A 16,675-nucleotide genomic window follows, 5' to 3' on the forward strand; every position below is an offset into this window, starting at 1 on the left:
AGTGACCGAAAGAATGAGATTGCGGATACAAGCGGCCGACATGAGTTTTCTCCATTGGATGGGTGGGCTCAGCCTTAGAGATAGGGAGAGGAGCTCTGACATCAGGAGGGAGCTCAGAGTAGAGCTGCTGCTTCTTCGCATTGAAAGGGGTCAGTTGAGGTGGTTCGGGCATCTGATCAGGATGCCTCCTGGGTGCCTCCTGTTGGAAGTGTTCTGGGCATGTCCCACTGGGAGGAGGCCTCGGGGCAGACCCAGAACACACTGGAGGGATCACATATCTCAACTGGCCTGGGAACACCTTGGGGTCCTCCAGGAGGAGCTGGAAAGCGTTGCTGGGGAGAGGGACATCTGGGGTGCTTTGCTTGGCCTGTTGCCCCTGTGCATGAAAATGGATGGATGGATGGACTACTTTCTACAGTCAAAATATTTTGTAGTGAACTTCATATTACTATTACTTGATTTACAGTTCTCTGTACATGGGGGCAATAAAAATGACCCTCTTATTACTATTTTGTGGAATAAAAATGTTTGTCTGAAAAAACTATAGTTGTCAACAGAGTGCAGTTTTTTTCCCACTTTTGAACATATTACAATAAAGTCACTTGAAAAAAACAGTAAAACTGTCTGCTATCCAAGAACTTTGTCGAAATTGCAACCTCCGGATATTAAAACGAGCATAATCCACTAAACACAAATAAAACTTGAGTTATACTGGAAACAGCTTCCTAAGTTTCTTTCAGGGCCATGTGCTGTTATTACTCAGTCAGTGGTTCAGAGAAGTAACACTTTCTGCTCTGAAACCTTGTGCCAAGACAATGGAGGGCCTCTCGCAGTTTCCTGCCTGCAACAATAGTATGCACAGAGGGTGGAGGGTCCTGACTGGAAGTGGTGCGGACTTCACCTCTCTAAAAACCCTCAGACCATCGGTGGCCCAGCAGGAACACAGACTGGACAGCTGCCCACACTTATGAAGTGCCAAAAAATGTGAGGAGAGGATGCCCAAAGCGTGGGAATTTCACCTATCATAGTTTTCCGAAGCATTCCAGGCCTGTGACCAACACAGTGGTAACAGGATGTGTGTGTGCGCTTGAGGAATTTAACCTTCAGTTCACTGGGTGTTTATATGTTTCTTACTAATATTTTAACATTCTCACTTACCAAACATGAAGGTGTCATCTGAGAAACACTCAATCTCCCAAAATAAAAAATATGTATGCATCAGCTTGATGAGACAGAGAGAAATTTACAGAGGATGTTCAAAGTGTTGTGTGTTTTAAGATTTTCCTACCAATTAGCTCATTCAGCAAAGAGTCCAGAAAGTTACTGGTCTGCAAGAAGATACTCACACTCTTTGTCCGACTCCTGACCAGAAAGCGAGAGGACATATTTCCCCAAATGTCAAACTACTTCTTCAAACCAGCATCAGGAGAAAGTGCACACATGATGACATGGCCTTACACAACACATTACTGACACTCCTGATAACCTTTGGGGCATTTCTGTCTCATTAGACATCATATAGGAATGCAGCGTGGCAGGAAATAAGATATGTAAGATTACAGAGAAGATATGTCACAACAGAGGTGATGAGCAACAGTCAGGCTGATGACAAAGTAGGCTACTATTTAGCACATGAAAAACTTTGAACTGAAACCAAATGTCTATACGATTATAGATTTTGAACCTTATTTGAACTCAGCCGTCTAAATGCCAGATAACTCGTGTTTCTGAGTCTTAATGGATAGATAAGGTCACAATAATATGTTTTATTTTTGAAGCACAGTTTTCAAGAGAGAGAGAGAAATATGGCTGTCCATTGACTGTAAAAAAGTAATTGATGTAGCCACTGTGCTGTCATCCATTGGTTTGTGGACGGAAGTTTTGAAGCTTTGAGTTTGATAGTTTGGCCTTCACCATTTTGGATTTTTGGAGCCAGAAGTGACCATATATTTGCACAAGAGGGTGGAGCTGTGGAGGAGTGAGGGGTGGATCTGACTCATAGAGTGTAGCGACGCCTTGTAGTCCGTCTGTCACTCAAGGTGACTGATGAGTTATATAAAAATCCATCCCCTGTACTGTTGTCACGAATGATGAAATTAGCTATAGAGACCGAAACTGTAAACATGTTTATTTCTGCTGTAAAGGCATTTTAACATGGGGGTCTATTGGGACTGACTGGCTTCACGTGGCCAATCCAGAAACTGCAGTTGTTTTGCATTATTGCATTGGCTTCATTTTTGTGTCAAGATCTGTCACTTCAGGAAACAATACAAGAATAGAGAGACACCCCCATTGTAGCCTTGCATTAATAGATTTACTTAAATAGAAGTACAAAAGCATGAGGAGTACAATGTTAAAAAGTAGAAGTACTTCTGCTAAGACAACAGAATGGCCCATTCCAGAGTGTTATATTATTATTACTAATAAATCAATATGTGTACAGCATTTTAAGTCTTAAAGGAGCAGTGTGTAAGATTTAAGGAGATTTAGTTGCATCTAGCAGTGGGGATTGCAGACTGCAGCCAGCTGAAACTTCTCCCAAAAATAATTCCATAAGTGTTAATTGTTTGGGAGGTTTCCAGCGGGAGCCAAATGATCCGCCGAGGTCTCTTCCTCTCCAAACCAAATGGATCAGGTGATTAAAACTATAAAAAACACTGTGAGCAGTTCATGGTTCACTGTTTCTTCTAGGTTATTTTGCATGTTGTAGACTGGCTGCTAGCCCAGCACCTGCTAATGTGTGCTTACCTTTTCTGATCCAGACATTCAGGAGATTTTAACTGTGAGCCGAATTACCTGCAGAGGTCTCCTTTCACATCACCAGTCAGTGGTTATCTTATGCTGACTGGTATGTCGGAGACAGGAAGTTAGCCCAGCACCTGCTAATGTGTGCTCACCTTTTTCCTGACGTTCAGGAGGTCTTTACCAGGAGCCGAATCATCCGCAGAGGTCTCTTCCTCTCCCAAACACAGGGATTTAAACCAATAAAACACTGAATATAGTAGTCTCACATTAAAAATCAGTGTTTTATCATCGTTGCTCATTGCGGAGGGGCTTCTAACTGCGGTGGCCGACACAAAAACGCAAATGTCCCTATCTAGAGCCAGTGTTTGGTTTGTCCATTCTGGCTACTGTAGAAACATGGCGGTGCAACATGGTGACCTCCACAGATGAGGACCCGCCCGTAGATATAAATGGCTCATTCTGAGGGAAAACATGACGATTCTTTTCAGGTGATAAAACCCTGTAAATACTGCGGAACAACCACCGCTTCACCTGGCTTGGTCTTGGCAAGGTGCCGGAAATATCAGCGTCCAAACTGATAGAAAAAGACTTCCACGCACTTACTTTATTGTTGAGCTTTCGTTCTGTTTGTCCTTTATCAGAGCATACATAAGGCAACAATGGACAGGCAGGTAAAAGTAACCAATCTCAGTCTAATCACTGGCAGTATGCAACACACCTGTGCACAACCCTGGTTGTAGAAGCTCCACCTCCCGGGAGAGTGGTTACTTTCACCTGCCTGTCCATTGTTGCCTTATGTATGCTCTGATTAAGGTCAAATAGACCAAAAGCTCAACAATAAAGTAAAACACTGCTTAGATGTAAGTGTGCAGGTATTATTTTCTACCAGGTCATTGTACCCTAAAAGAAAAAAATATATATTTAATTTCTGCCAGTATATCCCCCTAAATCCTACACACTGGAGCTTTAAAGTTCAATATTTTTCCACTGAAATGTAATAAAGCAGATGCACAAAGTGCCACAAAATGTAGAGCAGAGTGCAAGAACCTCAGCTGTACTTGAACTACTTGAGTAAATGTTATTACTTTCCCACACTGGTCTGTGTAAAAATAACCTACGTCAAAACATATTTTCTCCGTGCTCCATACTATTTATTTACATTGGAAATAGTTGTGACAAATTCCTTTTGTTCTGATGAAATCTGGGTACTTCCAATGTCTCTACACACACAAACTTTGTTTTGTTAAAAGGAAATACTTCCTCTTATCATACTGTGATGGCTGCTTGAAACACTGTGCAGGCTCAAGTGACAGTAAATCACAGATGGGTGCCACCTAGTGGTGAAAATGTATGTCTTCTTTCCCTCTGAAATGCGAGGGAGTTTTTCCATGTGGTCTCTCATGTGGTATGCAACGAGAACCAGGAGAAAGTTGTGTGATAGTAAAGCAGCAGTCATATCCATGTACATATTATTGCCTTAAAGTACATCCTCTACAATTAGATTGGACTGGAGGATGACAATAAATCAGTTGGACAGCAATTTGGGCATTAAGATCTCAGTGTAGCAGTGCCAGTTTACTTCAGATTTATTTTTCTCATTGCATTGAATATCCTAACATTTTTCTCCCTCGTACTTTTGGCAAATATTCAAAGAGTTGCTTTCCCTGCAAGGACACAGAGCCCTAAAGTATGCAGGATGTTTCATGAGCCATTTAGAAAGTGAATTCATAAACAAACAGACACACATGCACAGATACACACACACACACACACACACACACACACACACACACACACACACACTGGAACATGTTTCTCATCCTCTGTTTTGGGCCTGTAGGAGCTGAGAGCCATGGCAACCAAATACCGAGGGGAGAAAAATCTGCCTGGCTGAGCTCCATCCCTCTGGCAGTCATGCTAAAACTGTTGAATCCCATGACAAAAACAACATTCCACATCTAAGTGATAGTCTTCAAGGAATTCCTGTTAAACAGAGGCATTTCTCAGCGTGCATACCTCATCGTATTGAAACCATCTGTTGTAACGTGTGAATGTGAATTCTTGCACAGATCTGCACAGCAAGAGCCACATTTATTTCTCTTTATATGCACACATATGGAAGTTTGCAGTGTCTCTTATATTTGCTGTGATGAGACATTGATCTCCTCTGTGCTGATCCCGAACTGTTTTCCAATGCGTATCCCCTCCAACGCTGCTTTCCTTAAGATATAAACACACACATACGGATGACAATGCAGCTAAGACATCAGAAAAGTACATAAATGTATCGTTGAGTTTACAGGGTGGCAGTTGTGGGATACTGACAACCTTAAAAAGCAGATTTATTTCAGTTTGTTAAGCCAAGTTAGTAAAAGTTAGCAGGAGATGTCCAAGGCTCGCTGCCAGCCCTCCCACATCAGTGCTGACCCCATGTCCAACACTATTAGTCATGTTGTGATGCTACACAGAGCGTGAGGAAATTTAGAGGTCTTGTAAAATAGGATGGGGCGAGACTGGGGGGTGATAAAGATGGTTAGAAAAAAAATAGAAGTTACTCCACCTTCCAAATGTCCTTTGGTACAAGCATTATAGAAACACTGCAGCAACACGAGAGCCCCAAAAAGTCCCATGTTCACTGCATCTCAGTTGGTGTTGGTAATTTAATTAATGATAAATTTGTAGTAGTATCATATTAACTCAACCATATCCTGCACAAGTGGCAGCCTCCAGGGCTGAAAAAATGAAAATTGAAGCAAGCACAAAAGTGCCAACAACTGCAGTTCCTCTAATGGCCACTTGAGGCTGGCTGCAAAGGTTTACAGCCTGGTATGGAAAAAGTTTTGGTCTCTAAAGCTAATTTAAACATTCATGGAAACTTTTACAGGCGGTAAATTCTTCTATAACTCACCCGTTTTCATTTTATTAAGGCTTAAAGTCATACTTAATTGAGGATTTGGACACTTTGATTGACAGGCTGTCTGTAAGGCCTCAGTACAATAGATAGCCCCTTTCCCACTGCACAGAAAACCCACAAACACCCGCTAACATCTGGCTTTTTTACATAATGGGAAAGGTTACAATCGGCATTCACACCCGGGTCATATAATTCAGCAGTAGACCGCGGTATTTATTAGCATTGATGGAAACAGGACACCTGGCTGAACATGCTAATTATAGCCCCTTTACCTGCAAGATGCAGTCACGCACCACCACAAATTATCATCCGTCTTTGCCCAAGCAGCGCTCATTCCAAATTAGTCTGCACAGAATTTGAAAGGAAGACTGAAAAATTAAGACATATATATAAAAAAATTTCTGTGCTGTTGCTGTTTATTGACCCGTTTTCCGGCTGGCAGTGATGTCAAACAGACACACCCCCAAAAAAAAAATAATACCCCCACACACACAGTCTATTGCCTATATTGGTGGAAAAGGGGTATATGAGTCAGTTCCACCCCTTGCTCTGCATCCCACAGCTCCACCCTTTAGTCCCAGTATGGTCACTTCTTGCTCCAAAAAATCCAAAGCAGCAACAGCCAAAATGCCGAACTCAGGGCTTCAAAACAGGACTCCACAAACCAATGGGTGACACGATGTATTACTGTTCAAAAGCCTTTGTACAGAATGAGTTCAGTTATACCTTTTGTTTGTTTAGTTCATTTAATCACCTATATTCATATGATCATTGTCACTTTACAGTATAACTTCAGACTGCGAGAGCTCATCCATGTGTGCAGATCATCTGTCTGTCACTGGTAGCATCCCTGAGAGTCTGGAAGAGGTCGAGAGATGTTGTGGAACGCCCACTGCAAGATGCCGTCGATGGAGCCCGGCTGAGATACGAGCAGAGAAAAACACAGTAGGATCAATCACTGAGCAAAAGTCCCGGTGACATCATTTGACATGTACAGGATGATGTCAGTGACAACAATGATATCACATAGCAACAATCTCTACCAGATTATTACTGCAGTTATCAAGTTATATCAGGTTATGTTTTTAGTTTAAGGTCATTCTGTCAGCACATTCAGATTTCATTCAGACTGAAAAGTGCAGCCAGGAAACAAAATGAAATATTTCAGATCTGATTATCTTAGTTTATAAATGTGTTAAGAGTTATGTGTTTCAACAACAGTTTTGAAAATGAAAATAAAGATGAAGTGAATAAGATGACCTACAATGACCCTCATCAGTTTCCTGTCCTCGGTGTTAAGAGTTCATTGTGCCTTGAGACCAAAATCCTTTTTACAACCAGGAGGTAAGAAACATATTTAACTATACTGTGAGCAAATCTTTTGGTATTATTAAATACATTTTTACCTAACCTGACAAACTAATTTTGCCTTTTCGCAATGCATTATAGTGCAGTCTATTCTTATTTAAAGGGACAGCTCACCCCAAAATCGAAAATTCATATTTTTCCTCTGTAGTGCTATCAGTCTGAACTGTTTTGGTGTGTGTTGCACTGTTTTGGAGATATCTGCCATAGAGATGTCTGCCTTCTCTCGAATATAATGGAACTAGATGGAACTCAGCTTGTGGTGCTCAAAGCGCCAAAAACTACATTTGAAAAACTCAACAGCAATGTCTAGTTCCAGAAATCATGACCCAGTTACTCAAGATAATCCACAGACCTTGCTGTGAGCAGTTTCATGTAGGAACTATTTTCTTTCTACCAAACTACACCCACCAACCGTATCATTGCGCAGAAGGAAGCACGCATCTACTGCTAGCTCACCTAGCTCCATTGAGTTAGCTAATGTTACAACTCAGCCGAGGTTGACGCCATTAATGTTTACACCTCAAGCTATCACAAGTGCAGCAATGACACAGTACCAATACCAAGTCTGTCTGTCACTGATTTATGGGCAAACTTTTGCACAAGGCCAATGCACATGCTTAGAACTGGCGAAGCCTCCAATTGAGTGATTTCAAAATAATTTTACACACCTGGTTCAACATTGTTATTGAATATAACCTGTGAGTTTTGTAATTATTAGACAAAGAATTTCTGATTTATAGTCTGATTCATGTGATATATTTGTTGCAGTTGTCGTGCCCCCCCAGTCAACAATTTGAATGAAATTCTTAGGGTATATTTCAAGTACTAATGTGGGCATGACCGAAGTTTAGTGACAATTGGCCCAGCGGTTGAGGAATATGATCTGCTGATGTGCTAAGCAACATCCTTTTAAAGATCATCAGTCATTTTATAAGCAATGTCCAATTAGTCTCGCCACCAAACAATCAGAGATCTCCGCCTTCTGATAGTCTGGGGACACTCCTTTCTAAAGTGTGTTTGAGAGGCCGTTTACACGTACACGGTGATTTTGATAAACGGAGACATCTTCCTTCGTTTGTGCCCTTCGTTTACACGCAAACAGAGATTTCTCCTCTGAAAACGAGTCTTTCTAAAAACTCCGGCCAGAGTGGAGATTTTGGAAAACTCCGGTTGCGCGTTTGCATGTAAACTGAGATAAACGCAGATAAACGGAGTTATAGGCAGCCCACGTCACAGTATGCGCCGGAACTTGCGCCTGTGTAAAAAGTGCGACCTATGTTGCTATGGTGACAATGGATACATGGAAGGCTTGAGCTTCTCGTTACACTGCCACCTACAGGTTTGGCATGCTCTTGTATATATATACACGGGTAAGTGTAAACGAAGATCTTTTTGAAAACGGAGACGGTGAAATGTCCGTTTATGAAAATAGCCGGCAACGTGTAAACGGCCTCTGACACACCGGCGAAAACGGCCGGCAACAAAGCAACGCCTCTTGCATTTTTGAAAAGGACACGCCTTCTCGGAAATGTGCACTCCCCCTTTTCTCGTCCGCAAAGAAACAAACACACAGAGAGCTTGAAAATGGATGCCGAGAGATTAAACTCCGTTTCATCAAACGTGTGCTCATCCGTGAAGAAAATATTTTCTCTCGCGGATGTCTTAGTTACAACATGATTGAGCTAACTGGAGTAGTTTCATGTCGTATCCGACAACGGGAGGCTTTTAACAGATGACGTCCTGATGTTAGCTTTGCTGCTGCTGTTAGCTGTCCCTGTCAGCTGCAGCCACTGATGCTTTCTAGACATCGTGATTTCCCAAAACTGAATAAATACCACACATAGCAACACAAAACTGCTTTGCTAGCTCAATCATGTTGTAACTAAGATATCCGCTGGAAAAGATTTTTTTTTCACGGACCGTTTAATGAGTTATTACCTATTACAGACACTGCTAACGGCTAACAGGGCTAACAGCTAACGGTTAGCCCAGCTAAATGTGCACACAGAAATAGTAATGTTTGTTCAGTCATTGTGTTTATAGACTTTACAAACATCGGATTAGTCCAAACGGTGATACAGTGATGTGAAAAATGTGATATATAGGCTATATATATATATATATATAGCCAAAAGCTCTGCTGGTTTTCTACCTGGAAGTATTTGTAAACAACAAGGCGATTCCCTCTATAGTCCAGCCGGATGGATGAGTCATGGCCTTGTAAAAGATTATATTTGTTTGTTTTAGTTGGCGAGAATGTGTCACCGCAAACGCGACAAACATCCACTAACTTTGACGGCATTTTCTGCGAGCACGGCTGAGCCATTTTGTACCGCTACACGTGTTTCTAGTAGGACTATGTTTACAAGCACAAGAGTTCAGCGAGCCACCGAAGGACCGCCCTGCAGGTTTACTATTGGTTCTGCAACGTAGGGAGTTTTTTAAAACTCTGAAATTGTATCCGCCCATCTAAACACAAAATCAGGGAGAAAGTCATCAGTCTTTAGTTAAGCAAAGCGTCTAAAGACTGACTTGTGAGTCTAATGTCCAATAATTATCCACAAAAAATGTGGAGGCAATCAGAGCTTCAGTTTAGGAGATGTCAAAAATTTATGTTTCAAAAAATCAAAAATGCTGGAAAATCTAACCAGGTGGACTTTCATGTTTCAAGGCAAATTTGTAGGGTGTAAATAAATGAATGTATGTACCTAGTTTGGTGTAAATTGGACTTACAATATAGGACTCAAGGTTGACATTTACACTCCATAAGGCTAACTGGGGCCTTCTTTGTTGAGCAGCATTTGCCTACAACTTCCTATCACTGGTGAAAATTTCATGTGTCTACGACGTACCATCTCACAGGAACTTTCAAAACATTTATGAAGAAGATTTATAATAAAGAAGAAGCACAAAAATAACAAGGTTTTAGCTTTTTGGGGTTGAACCTCTATAACACACAGTTGGACTTCAACATTTGCACATGAATATCTTTTGTATAAAACAGAAACTAGACTACAGCACAAGAGCACAATGACAGCTCATTCTCTGTCTGTGTGATAAGACGTGCCACCATGTTGTGTCTGACATGCATGGTTATATTCATATCACGTCTGCATCTGTAACTGAACCTCACTCACATCTCCCAGGATGGAGTCCAGTTCATCTTTATGGAGGACGGGCTCAGTGACAGAGGAGCTCTGATCATGACTGATTGTGTTTTGAACCACTGGGGTGAGCTGAAGACACACACACACACACACACACACGTGGGAGAGATTACTCATATTACACTCCATTACATTGAGATAATGAAGGTGTATATATCATCTGTACACACGCACACATGTGCAGACACACCTGTAAGCCTCTGGATGATTCAGCCTCCCTCTCTGCAGAGCTGCCCCAGGGCCTGGAGCAAGACAAGCAGATGGATCTCCCTCTAGCAAACACAAGCACACTGTGAGTGAGTCAGACTGTTTTCTGTGCTGTATAATGTTACTGTCCATCAATATGTGATATCCAACACTCAAGAGGAAACAGAGAGGGACCATTTCTTTTTAGATTGACTCAGTATGTAAAAATATTATCCAACGATTCCCTAGGATCATGTGACATTTATAAGACACTAAAAGATTTGAAGAAATTGTTAGAATTCTACTAAACATGGTAAAGGGAATCTTAAATTTATCACACAGAAGCATTCTGAACAAAAAGTCAAATAAGCAGTGCTACATGAGATCATCACATGGATTTTGTATCTCTGGGAGCATTTGTAAAATCATTGATCTTCGTTTACAGTATACATTATACTGTATACCCTGCAGTCCATTTACGATCCATTAGTCAACATTAGCCAGACAGTGATCACACCCTTAATGCACATTGTTGATCAATACTAACACAAACAGGAATTCACAGGAAGGTCTCTGCCAGTAGGAACATATGTACACACTGATGCATAGATCACACTGAGGCCGTGATTAGAGTTCGTCATGCTTGTGGGAAGTATTCACATGTTGTCATCTTCTGATGACGTCTCATCATGAGTCTGCTGTCAGATAATACAGTTACAGAAGAAGTGGGGAGTGGATGTCTTACTTGGAAAAGTGGCAGTGTGTGTGGAAGTGCTGCAAACACTGGAGGCAGGGAGTCAGGTCTCCTCCTCCCAGGTGACAAACTCCACACACCTCCCTCACACTGTGCAGCTCTCCACCTGAACACTGGTCACACATTTTAGGAAACAGGGCAGTTTTTTCAAGTAGCAGCAAAGGGAGTTAAATGGAAGTTATTTTAAAAGCATGATGATGATAAAATAAAGATTGCACCAAGCAGAACATCAACAAGTCTTTACCTGGTTTCTGCCACTGGGCTCATTTGTAGAAGCTGTGACGCTGGTGAGAGACGAGGATGACAGCGAGGAGAAGAAGGGGACGTCTATGATGGAGTTACTGGAGCTTGTGTTTGTTTGCCGCGGCTGGGCAACGAGTGGCTGTGATATAAAATATCATGACCATGATCAGTAATAGAAAGTGGAGAGCAAAAATCCTGCAGACTAAAAAACTGTCAGACTTTATATTGTGCTGTCAGATCATGAAGATGTATAGAGGAGGAACAGAGGCAACACCCGCTATCATTTATGTTAAAGGAGCTGTATGCGACATACAGAGCAAATCTATGATTCAGAGTCTGAGCTGGGATTGTCTGCACATGGCTCTCAACATGGAGACACCTGAGTTGAGCAGCTCAACATCAGATATTTCGTCAGTATTTGTGCACGTTGTCTGACAGCTTATGGATACTGACAAAACAGAGCAGTACCTCCATTGATCATGGAAGCAGTGTTGTGTATTTCAAGCACAGTATGATCGTAGGAAGCCATGGCATGTTTGTGTCACCATTTTTGTCCAACTGCACCTCCTTCCTAAACATTCAAACTGTGTGCAGCCTGGGCAGCCAGAAAAAGACAATGATATTGTCTCATATCATTCCCAGGCCCCCAGATTGCATCAAATCATGTCGTGGCAGATGTTGTCATATCAGAAAATATCATATTGTTGTCCAAAGAACTGACATAATGTCATATTGTGATGAAACATGTGATTTGCACTCCTAATAGTGACGTTCTGAGTGTCGTACACCATTACTTCAAGATTCAGTGTGCAGTTCTGAAGACAGACAGCTGATTTTTGAATCTTATGTTAAGGATGTCAGATATTGACAACCTTTGGTTGGTAGTCGGACTGACCACCAACCCAAAGCATCAGATGTTGATGACCAGGGAATGTGACTCAACAATCAACAATCTTTCCACAGAATTTAAGATATAAAAAGATAGAAAAAGTGTTGGAAATGCAGTGTTTATTTTAAGAAGCAGGTCATAAATAGTTCATTTCACCTTTACACAAAAAAATATTTACAGTCTATATGTACACCAGTCAGTCTACCTGTAAATTTCTTTATGTAATAACCTTTCTTCGGACACTTACCTGTAAAGGAAGTTGGGCTTTCTCTCTTTTCACTCTGTTTCCACAGCACCATTCACACTGCCAAGTGCCACTGCAGATGAAACATTTAATCCAACATTAAAACCTTTTCAGAGTTGAAAAAACCCCAAGGTAAGCTAATATACAGAAAGAATTACACACACATATAGATCTTGTATTTTTCACCTTGGTATACATGTAAGTGGAGGGTCCAGGCAGGTCAGATGAAAAGCTCGAGGACAGCCATCACAACAAATCAGCTCCCCTCCATCCTTACACACCGCACACTCATCATCGTTATATTGACCCTACACACTCAGAGATACAGAACATTATGAGGTATTTATAATACACACACATTCAAAATGAAAGGCTGTGAATGAGTTCATCTACCATGCTTGTGGTTGTCTCCCCCTCATGGTGAAACAGGTTCTCAACAGCTTTGGACATGGATGCTCCATTTATCTCCTCTGACTGACCGGAGGAATAAAACTCTCCACCGAATTTTATGCACTTTAAGCCACTTCCTGTTGAATAGAAAATACTTTTGCAAATATTTTTTTATCAGCATTGATTGCTGATTCCCATATTATGCTTTCTGTGTTTTGTAGTACTCAGTATATCTTCAGTGCTCACTCATACATTTCACTGTGGTTGCATGGTGTAGCTCTGTATTTCTTTACATCCAATTTATTTTCAGAATTTAAACATTCATATTTGGTGTCCTGATGATGCAGGGCAGTTTTATACATATAAACAGTGGCGTACCATCTGAGCCAAGCATCTGTTTGATGTGGATCTTCTCTGTGGATTTGGGGCCAACTGGCAGCTCAGTTAAGGAGGCAGAGGAGGAGGAGGAAGACAGAGGGGCGGGTATCTGGACTGAAGACGACACGGCCTGAACACCTGAGGTAGAACAAAGGTTAAATGTGTCTGTTATATTTGACCATTTATTTATCTATTTATTTTAGAACATGATTGATTTGTAATTACTGGTTCCAGATGTTAGCTGTGGGGCCGCAGTTTCACTCTTCACTCTGTACAGCCTCACTTTACCCACTAGGAAAAAAAATACATGTTTTACTATAATCATTGTTGTTGTTAGAAAACAGAGTCAGAGGAGATGTATTCTGGGAAATAACCTGGTCCATCGCTTGTCTTGGCATGATACTTTAAATGCAGACTGTGTGAGTTTGTCTCTCTGTCCTCATGGCTCCTTTTCTTGACGTGAGATGTTTTGTGGCCTCCAGAGGATTTCTTCTCAGCTTTGGAACCCGCATCATCCCGTCCTGTCATCAAAATGTCAGAAAAAGGCAAAAATATTAAAGACTAAACTTTATAAACTGTTTTGAATGTCACAGATAGAAAACTCTGTCCTTAACGTACAGGGAGCACTGATAAGAACTAATGTGGGAGATGGTAGCTTTGACTTCTAGTCACATTACTCTCTACAAATCGCTTAACTCTTAAAGAGACAGTTCACCCCCAAATCAAAAATACACATTTCTCCTCTTACCTGTAGTGCTATTTATCAGTCTGGATTTTTTTGGTGTGAGTTGCAGAGTGTTGGAGATATCGGTCCGACGCTGCAAGTCACTGCCCAAGTGCCAGATTTCGACGACTTCGGAGTGAGACTAGTTTGGGTTACTCAAGATAACTCACAGATCTTGTTGTAAGCAGTGTCATGTAGGAACTATTTTCTTTCTAATGAACGACACCAGCAAACCGTATCACCGCACAGAAGGAAGTGTGCATCTACTCATGGACGAGAGGCTCATGCTAGTGACAGTGTGAGATGTAAACATTAACGGCATCCTCCTCAGCTGAACTGTGACATTAGGGCTGCTAGGTGAGCTAGCAGTAGACACACGCTTCCTTCTATCAACAATCTAGACTGATTAATAGCACTACAGGTAAGAGGGAAAATATGTGTTTTTGATTTTGTTGTGAGTTGTCCCTTTAACTTTTCTAAAAATTGGACACATTTAAATCGTATCTTGAAATTAAATCTCAGTCTTTTATTGAGCTTACAGTGCACTGATGTGTAATGCTAGAAATTCCCAGTATCAATATTGGTTTTATTACTTTAGTAGCAGTTTGTTTTTTATGATAAACTTGGCTTATAAATCTGTTAAATAAGAGACATATAGAAGTATAAGGACAGTACCCTACTTCTCTGTTTTGTTAAGTCCTAGAATATACATTGCAATCAAGTTAAAATGGTCAAACAGACACACTATAAACATTTGACAAATATTTTGGTGAATGTTACACACTGGAGTGCAGGTTCGTGAGCAGCGTCTGTAGCTTGGGGTAGCTGTCCAGGTTGTAGTCTTTGGACAAGTTGCTCCAGAAAGCCTGGATGGTAGATCTGCTCTGCTCCAGGACCCAGGTCAGGAGGGAGTACATGGCCTTATGGATCCCTTCTCTGCCTTCCTTCTCTAGAGTGTCCTATGGAAACAAAAAGAAGAATATGAACTCTGCAGCCTGAATAGCACCATATAGTCCTGCGAATACATGTCATAATCCAAGGTGTTACAGGATTATAATCTGAATTAGTTTGTGGACAACAAGAGAAGAAAGGTCCTTTAATAAGTCATTATGTTTTCAGTGTTTGATGGTTGCACAAATTGCAAACGCTTGTAATAAAAATGAAAAAACAAAACAAGTGGAAACAAGTGACATTTCTGAACAAAATGAAAATGATCTCTACATTCAGATTTCCATGTTTTTCTCACCTTCAGTAGTTGGTCAGTGATGATGTTCTTGTCCACCAAACCGTAGACGAGAGGGAAAGGGTCGTCTACAGCCATAGCAATATCGGTCCGCAGCTCCCTCAGCAGGGAGCGAAGGTTTATGTCCCTTAAAGCTTCCACTCTGGTCATGGTCTACTTTGTGTGAAAATGAGATCCAAAGTGATTCAGACCTGAGAGGACCTGAGATCTTACAAGAGGAACTCTGGATGGAAGAGGTGTGTCCTTCTCAAGGAAGAACATTATGTACAGGTGCATCGTCTCATGCTGATATATCATCAATCATTTGTGTTTCATGGCTTTTTTCATATAATCCAGAGTTTCTGTTTCTAATCTATGTATATTCTATGTATATTTATCATCATGCACTATGTAGAAAAACTATTGCTGGTCATTTTGACTTGCTGAGATTTTCAGAAACTCCACACTGAAAGTTTCACCCTTGAGGAAATTCAACCGAGGTCACCCTCGACCTCTTGTCTCTGTGGAGTTCATTTCTCCACTTACAGCACTAACTGTCTCCGTGCGCCTGTTAAACCTCAGGGGGATCGAATGACGAGCTGTCCATCTAGGGGAATACCTGTCCTCTCTCATTAGGAGGGCTGAGTGTAAGCGACCTGAAAACGTCACACTGACAGTTTCCTTCTTAAAAGGTTCTTTCCACCTCAACTTCCCCTTAACTATCAGGTTTTCAGACACTGAGTCACCGCAGGGAGCTCAGGATTAGAGTGATTATTATGACTGTTATTAGCAAGAGAAAAATGAACACTGTAAACAATTAACTGATTGACAGGTTGATTATATGGTTGGTTGATTGCTCTCAGCCCATTTGCCTCAGTCGCTGTTACTGTGTCACTTTGTTCTCATTGAACAAACTACACTCTTAAAAAGACTCTAATGTGCTAGAAATGGTTTTAGGCAGGTTGTGATAATTTGGGCTCCTTCTGGTACCATCAAAGCAAAGTTAGATTGTATGACCGTTGGACTTTGACCCCTGAGTACAGTATGCGCAGCTCCAGTTCAGCTCAGTGACTGATAGCTGATGACATCAAAACCAAATGCCATTTCAGTTCATTACAACTAATGCCCTGCATAGTCCACGTAATATTCTGACCTAGCTCTGTGATAAAAGACTTTTAAAAGCTTACATCGGTTCATATGAGCGTTACATCAAACATTGTGTAACATCATCTAAAAGACTTATTTTACTGTATGTCTTCTATTATATTTTTTTCATTTTTGTAACTGTAACTTTGTCACTTTGGCCGATGATTTTTGTTTGTGATTGTATTTGGTTACATTATCAGTATATACATTCACTTTTCTAAGGAAAAGATTGAGGCAATTTTATGATGATTGGTCAGATTCTAAACTCTGATTTGGGTACTTTTTGTCAGTTTAATTTTGCAAAG

The 16,675-nt window shown here is 41.0% G+C and overlaps 1 protein-coding gene across 1 annotated transcript; it reads right to left on the bottom strand.

Annotated features, from left to right (window-relative positions):
- Nucleotides 1-4,948: 4,948 nt before the first annotated feature.
- On the bottom strand, nucleotides 4,949-15,395 carry aire (autoimmune regulator). Its single transcript, XM_078172858.1, has 13 exons — nucleotides 15,249-15,395; nucleotides 14,787-14,961; nucleotides 13,653-13,799; nucleotides 13,504-13,569; nucleotides 13,279-13,416; nucleotides 12,904-13,037; nucleotides 12,697-12,818; nucleotides 12,514-12,583; nucleotides 11,379-11,516; nucleotides 11,126-11,247; nucleotides 10,385-10,466; nucleotides 10,165-10,263; nucleotides 4,949-6,578 (listed from the first exon to the last, which is right to left on the bottom strand). The coding sequence occupies exons 1-13, from the start codon at nucleotides 15,393-15,395 to the stop codon at nucleotides 6,495-6,497; spliced, it is 1,524 nt and encodes a 507-aa protein (XP_078028984.1). The 3' UTR covers nucleotides 4,949-6,494.
- Nucleotides 15,396-16,675: the final 1,280 nt, after the last annotated feature.

Source organism: Epinephelus lanceolatus, chromosome 12, assembly GCF_041903045.1.
Source record: "Epinephelus lanceolatus isolate andai-2023 chromosome 12, ASM4190304v1, whole genome shotgun sequence".
NCBI classification, from domain to species: domain Eukaryota; kingdom Metazoa; phylum Chordata; class Actinopteri; order Perciformes; family Serranidae; genus Epinephelus; species Epinephelus lanceolatus.

Coding starts and splice junctions, on each gene's coding strand:
- aire (XM_078172858.1), bottom strand. CDS start 15,395: ATGACCAGAGTGGAAGCTTTAAGGGACATAAACCTTCGCTCCCTGCTG. Junction 12,819..12,903: donor GGGAGACAACCACAAGCATG/GTAGATGAACTC, acceptor CTGAGTGTGTAG/GGTCAATATAACGATGATGA. Junction 12,584..12,696: donor CCACTTACATGTATACCAAG/GTGAAAAATACA, acceptor TTTCATCTGCAG/TGGCACTTGGCAGTGTGAAT.